Below are 7,284 nucleotides of genomic sequence, written 5' to 3' on the forward strand. Positions count from 1 at the left end.
GACTTTGGTATGATAATTGGCATCCTCTTGGCCCTTTAGAAAAGATTCTTGGAGAGAGGTTCATTCGTGAATCCAGATTGAGTAGACTTGCTAAGGTGGCTGATATTGTTGAGGGTGATACTTGGAGATGGCCATCAGTTCACTCCCCACCTTTGTCTGATTTGATGCGAGCTACGCTTGATACTTTTCGGCCGGACAGTAATAGAGAGGTTGTATTGCGATGGGAGGATGATGTACATGGAGTCTTCTCTATTCGGAGTGCTTGGGAGTCTCTTCGACTGCGCTGCCCTAGGGTGACTTGGTATCACATCGTATGGTTCCCTAAATGTATTCCAAGACATGCATTTATCCTTTGGTTAGCAATTCAAGTGGCATCTATACACAAACAAAGCTTCTTAGCTTTGATTTGATTCAATCTATGCGTTGTGTGCTATGTGGATGTTCAGTGGAGGATTTGGATCATCTTTTCTTTGCATGCCCATTTTGTGAGCGTGTTTGGAATGCTCTGCATGTGAAATGTAACTTGCCATGGGTTCAACGGAGTTGGCTTGATTCTCTCTCTTGGATGGAACAATTTCGTGGGAGGTCATTGTCCTCTATCGTTATCCGGTTAATGTTTGCGGCTTCGATTTATGCTATTTGGCGTGAACGTAATGCTAGGACCCATGGGGAGGCTCCTAAAAATGAGTATATTGTTATTCAAGATATTGTTTTTACTATTTGTGCACGAGTGAACTTGTACAGTAGCTTGGTTCCATCTAATGAAAATAGATGACTCCAATGCTCTTGGGGATTTTCTACAGATATTTTTTGTTCTCGTGATTAGGATATGAGCACTTTCTAGAATTTTGATATTGTTGTTAGGAAGACATTAATTCCTAGCATTGTTTTCTGGGGTATGCCCCTGTGATTTGTACTTATTTTTATACTTTGGATATAATACACTTACCTTATCCTAAAAAAAAGGGTTGAATTGGGCCAAAAAAAAGTCCAAAAATATAAAAATTCGTGTTCCCACATATCCGGCACCTCAGCGCTCAATATGGGCACTGCGGCACCGGGCTTGCTACTCAAATTCAGATTCAGGGGCACTGTGGCACCCATCTTGGTTGCCTCAGCACTCGGTTCGGTAGGAAACGACAGACTGCACATTTTTCAGTATTTTTAACATAACTTTATTGTTCATTATCTGATTGAGGTGATTCAAGATGTATTAGAAGCTAACTCAAAGGGGTAACAACTTTGATTCAGACATCATTCCCCACCTCGATCATTTTCTTTGTCTAAAATAGGTCTCAATAAGAGACTGAAATTCTGGAGCGTAACTTTTCAGTTGGAAATTGATTTGTGATCATATTTTGCCTAAATTTAATCCATGTGACATCTTTCCTCATCCAATTGACTCCTAGTACTCTCAGATCTTCAATGCGAGGTTCGATACAAGTTTTGATTATTTGCGTTTTAGTCCCCGAACTTTGGATCTCTTACAATTGATCCTTTAATCCAACTTCGCCAACTTTTGTCTATTTCCTTCAATTTTTAATCAACCTATATCATAACATCAAAAGACACATTAAGCTCCCATTAAATTTTATTATATTACATTTTATTTTTCTCTCTATATTTTCAACCACACAATTTTTCATAAAATAATATTATACGTAAATTGAAAACTTTTCCTTTTTTTTCAACCACTCATTTTCCATCAAATTTTCATTTCTAGAAAATGGGGGCAAAACGGGAGCTAAAATGTTCTAAATCATTCTCAAATGTAACAAAATAAAGAATTAAGTGGCATAAATATAATGACTGTGGAGCACTCATCAAATACCCCCAAACTTAATATTTTACTTGTCCTCGAGCAAAATCCAAACAAAATAAACTCATTAACAAGCACACAAGATCACTTAAAAAACACATTGTGCTAGACTCCTTGCATTCATAGCTCAAGATTGAAAACATAATGTCAAATTCACAAATCACTTCAAAGGTGTAATGCACAAGCTAAATTCTCACTTATTCAATGCAAAACGGGTGTGTGAGTGTGTGTGTGTGTGTGTGTGTGGAGAGAGTTAAGTGCAACGCTGTATAATAATAAATTGATCCAATTCCTAACCTTAAAAGTCAACTATTTCCTTACTCCACTCGTGGGAATCACACACCCTCAAACTTATTTTCTTTTCACTTCCCACATGGTGTGATCTAAGATTAATTTCTCAATACTAATTTCTTATACTACTCAAGTTTGGTTAGATTTTCCTAATTGTAGTTCAACATGCCATTAAGTAAGAATTCTCCTTATTTTTTACTGCTTCAACCTCCAAAAATCAATCAAATTACTTAACCCCTTGTCAAAAGCCTAATCCTCTCAAATAACTGTTTACGGCTCAATCAATGTGTAATACTCCGAATTTTGTGCTCATTTAATTTTTAGAATAGCAATTTAACTTTTCAAAATTTAGTATGGCCAAAAAATTATTTAGGGTTGCCAACTTTTGCATTGGTTGATTTATTAAAAGTTTTTCCAAATAATTTGTTAATCAGGGGCTAGGGATAAATGTCCATTTTATACCTAATTACTAAAGTTAAACATTGTTTCTCCAACTTGGCCGAAAATTGATGAAACATATATGCATGAGCTGTTTTAATTTAAGCATGAGGTGGCTAACTAATGCATGAGGTGTTTTGGATTTAAGAAAATGAAACCATGCAGCCTACACATGTTGAATTTCTTGAAGAGTCACCCAAAATTAATCATTTTTCTCACCTATAAATAGATGTGTTGCTGCCCTTTATTTCTCTTGCATGAAAAACAACTTATCACTTGTTTAAAAAAGGGCTGAAAACGTGAGGGAAGAAGAGGACCAGCCTAGCATTTCTCAATTCATTTTCAACCAAGATTTCTTCAAGTTTTATTGTAAGATACTTTCTATGCTTAAGTGGTATGATTTCATGGTAATATTTATGTTTAAGCTATGCATGAAAAACCATAATATGAATGTGGTGGACAAGTGCACAAAGTCAGATATCTATTTATACCTTAGGACAAGTCCGAAGGGTACCGACAAGTCGGAATGTGCAAGTATGTGTTTGATTACATTCTTATGTGTTTGATTACATTCTTTTGTGTAGTATTAACATGATAAAATCCAAGCATGGTATCTTACTGAGTATTCTTTATACTCATAGTGTTCTATACTAAATTCTCAGATTCATAATTGTGGAGTTGGTGGAAGTCAGTCGACAAAATCGATGATGGATCAAGGACAAAATTATTTTACGTCGAAGTTTCTATTTTGTATGTTTTGTTTGACTGCTTTCCATATGTTTTGCTTTTGTTATTATATAAAAACATGTATAAGACATGATGTAATATGATACTGGAAGTAAATTATGTAATTATATCTATCATGTTATGTTAAGAGACCTTTTTCTTTTTGTTTTTACTTTCCCTTGCAAATGATAAAAAGGTAGAAACGGGACAGTTTTTGGGTCAACTTAAACACGTTATTTTTGACTCCATAAACATCCATTTGAGACTCCGAAAATATTACTGCGTTCCTCATTGAGTTGTCTTAATATGGGCACAAGAATCACTCAATTTGGATATCTGTAGCCTGAGATATGAATTTTTAAACGTTGAAGGGTCAAATCTGAAATTTCTGTGCAATACCTCACTGTTTTCAGTAAAACGCCCATATTATATGATCTTGGAAATTTTTTATATTTTAACCTAGAAAACTTCTTGAAAATATCTTTCTAATGTCTTAAATTTCATAGAAAACAGAGTTGGGATGAATTTTATAAAAATAGTCGAACTTGCTGCTCCAACTAACCGTGGCAGTGCAGAGTCCATATATATAAAGTATAACTTCTTGTCGACATGCGCTTCTGCGGGCCATTAAAATTTATGAGAGACATTTTACCAAATTGAAAATAAGTTTCTAACATATAATACTTCTATTTAAGAGTATTTACATGTACCAAAGGCAGAAGCTATTATGTTTAGTACGTGACACTCGAAGCTTAAGTTCAGGGCGTCATAGCAATCAGAGCAGTTATACTTTTTGGTAGACTTTTTTTTAAAGAAAGTTACTGTCCTTCATCATCGAGCAAGCTAGCAACTGACTTTCAACCGACGATCAAGGTAAAAACTTTTTTTTTTAAAGTTTATGAGTTTTCTTATGCAATGAACTGCTATATCTATGGCTGGACATAGGAATATTTTGAATCAAGTCATGGTTGAGATTATGAAGTCATAAACACTTATGTCTAAATATTTATTAGAGCCTTGTAGAGTAACATAATCAATTTTTGTCCTAATTATGGCACGTACGGTAAGAACCCCCACAAGGACAGAAGTTTATAGTTTTGCGAAGAAGCAGGACATATTATCGACATTTTACTATAATTATTGTATGCATCTGCTCCATAGCCTCGAACAACATCTTGATCTGCTAGACTGTATTATTGAGATGTTATGGGAGATACACCATAGCTTAAGGGATAAGGTGAAGATACGGAGGTTATATGAAACTGTTCCAGAACCTTGGGCATCAGTCATAAATGAGATTGTGTTATGGTCTGACGACGATCTTTCATATGAGGACCTTACATATTTACTTCGAGAAAGTCATGAAACTAGTCGCGATTTACAGCGAAACTTTAAGAAGACTATAACCTTATCCATGAATACTAGTTTACGAGCTACCAATTCTAGGCTAGATAAGGGATCGTTGGCTAAGTGCTTTTCAAGAGTTCTAGATGAAAGTTTTCCCATACCATTACCAGATAATTCGGAGCAAAGCATGTTAGAGGAAGGCCCAGAGGAAGACCCCAATGAGGATCCAGAAGAAATAGAAGATTAGACATCATATTATCTAGCTATCTTTGTTTTTCTGGAATAGAATAGGATGTAATACGTACATCTACTTTTGAATGTATACCGTACCTCAATATGACTTTTGTTTGTGAAAAATAATAATGTATATATATGAAGGAAAGTTGTCTTGGCCTTTGGATTTTTTTTTTCTAAAGTTAGTATTACGTTCTGAAGTAATTCTAACTGGATGAATATTTTTCATTCAAAGGAAATGGCTCCAAAGCGCAACCACGGCAGTGCACCAAATTCCAATATGAACTTAGGCGACGGCAATGCTAATGCTAGTTCTAGTGGTGGCGAAGTTAATGTAGCAAATTTTGCACAAGAATTGCTTGCCGTAATGCGGGAGTTGGGACAGCAACAAGAGGCACAACCTTTGACTGGACAACGAACCCTAAATCAACAAGTACCAGTTGATCATCAGGAGCCCAACCAATCAGCTATTCAGCCTCAAATAGTACCTAACTCGAGGGATCAAACTGCAATGATAGAGCAGTTTCGTAAAATAAACGCTCCATCGTTCGAGGGGAGTATGGATCCCTCAGCAGTTGAGGATTGGTTACGAGAACTAGAACGTATCTTTAAATTTATAAGATGCGAAGATGCTGAAAGGGTAACATATTCAGTGTTTATGTTAAAGAAGGGGGCTAGCCATTGGTGGGACATGACTACCAGGTCATTAACACCTGCTGAAGAATAGGCTATAACTTGGGTGAGGTTTAAGGAACTCGAAGAAGAAAAATTCTTCCCGGCAGCTGTGAAAGATCAAAAGGAGATGGAGTTCCTCAGATTCCAACAGGGAACCATGACCCTCATGGAATATGAACGCAAATTTGAGGAATTATCAAGGTTTGCTCCACATTTAGTGGATACGGAGGAAAAGCGGGCTAGAAGATTTGAACGTGGGCTTCAACCTTATATTCGTGACATAGTGTCAGTTCTTGAGCTGAGCACTTATCGAGAAGTCCTGAAGCGAGCCCAGACTATCTCTTATCAAAGAACTCAAAACGTTGGAAATTCTTACCAGGTTCAAAATTTCATTTCTCAGGTAAGAGGAAGTGGAACTTTGATAGACAGAATAACGGTAAAGGAAAAGGGAATAATGCACCAAAGAAAGGAAAGACGGAGTTAGTAAGAGTTGGTGGTGATAAGCTTTGTCCTAAGTACGATAGACCTCACAAAGGAGAATGTCTATTTGGGAAAAAATGTTTGTTTCAAGTGTGGGAAATCAGGACATTTTGCTAAAGAATGCCCCCAGAATCAGACACAGAAGGCTGGAGATGACAAGAAAGGAAAAGCAAGAGTTTTCTCCTTATCCAGGCAAGAAGCAAAACGAGACCCTAATGTCCTCGCAGGTATCATCTTTGTTTCCAATATGCCTGCATTTGTACTTATAGATTTTGGAGCTACACATTCGTTCATTTCTTCTTCGTTTGTTGCAAAGTCTAAAGTGGAATGTGAATTCCTTCCGTATACCTTAGAAATATCTCTTCCAACTAGAAAGATACTTGTCGCTAACCAAATAGCTAGAGATCTTAGGATGGAAATTGATGGTAGAGATATAGCGGTAGATCTAATTCCATTAACGATAAAAGACTTTGATGTTATCCTTGGTATGGACTGGTTGTCTAAAAACTATGCAACTATTCATTGTACAGGGAGAGAATGATGGTTTTTTGAAGACCGGACAAGGAAAAGTTTCATTTTGTGGGAACTGAGGCAAATACCTCGTCTCATATAGTGTCAACAACTCAGGTTGAAAGGACGCCGAGAAAAGAATTAGGCCAAAGATTTCTAGTATCGATGACCAATATTAAACAGGATAAGTTGTCAGTTGAGGATGTTCAAATAGTTCGGCACTATAAAGATGTTTTTCCAAAAGACCTTCTAGGTGTACCACCAGACAGGCAAGTAGAGTTTACCATCGATTTGGTACTAGGAGCAACACCTATTTCAAAGGCTCCATATCATATGGCACCGTTGGAACTGTAAGAGTTAAAGGTACAGTTGAAGGAGCTTCTTGATAAGGGTTTCATTAGACCAAGTGTATCACCTTGGGGTGCACCTGTACTATTTGTGAAAAAAAGGATGGAACTATGAGGCTGTGCATTGACTATCGAGAATTGAATCGCCTCACTATCAAAAACAAATATCCACTTCCAAGAATAGAAGATTTGTTTGACCAGCTTAAGGGGGCTACAGTATTTTCAAAGATCGATCTAAGATCAGGATATTACCAATTGAAAATTAAGTCAGATGATATCCCTAAGACGGCTTTTAGGACGCTTTATGGTCATTATGAATTTTTGGTGATGCCTTTTGGATTAACTAATGCCACGGCAGTATTTATGGATCTAATGAACAGAGTATTCCTTGAATACTTAGACCAATTTGTTATAGTT

At 36.5% G+C, this 7,284-nt stretch overlaps 1 protein-coding gene across 1 annotated transcript in view; it reads left to right on the plus strand.

Annotated features, from left to right (window-relative positions):
- LOC111378235 overlaps positions 1 to 775 on the plus strand; it is a 2,404-nt gene extending 1,629 nt beyond the window's left edge. Inside the window, exons 3-4 of the mRNA XM_023001404.1 lie at positions 40 to 327; positions 447 to 775. Coding sequence (XP_022857172.1) covers positions 40 to 327; positions 447 to 775 — 617 coding nt within the window. The remainder of the gene's footprint in view (positions 1 to 39; positions 328 to 446) is intronic.
- Positions 776 to 7,284: the final 6,509 nt, after the last annotated feature.

This window comes from Olea europaea, unplaced genomic scaffold, assembly GCF_002742605.1.
Source record: "Olea europaea var. sylvestris unplaced genomic scaffold, O_europaea_v1 scaffold1791, whole genome shotgun sequence".
Taxonomy (NCBI): domain Eukaryota; kingdom Viridiplantae; phylum Streptophyta; class Magnoliopsida; order Lamiales; family Oleaceae; genus Olea; species Olea europaea.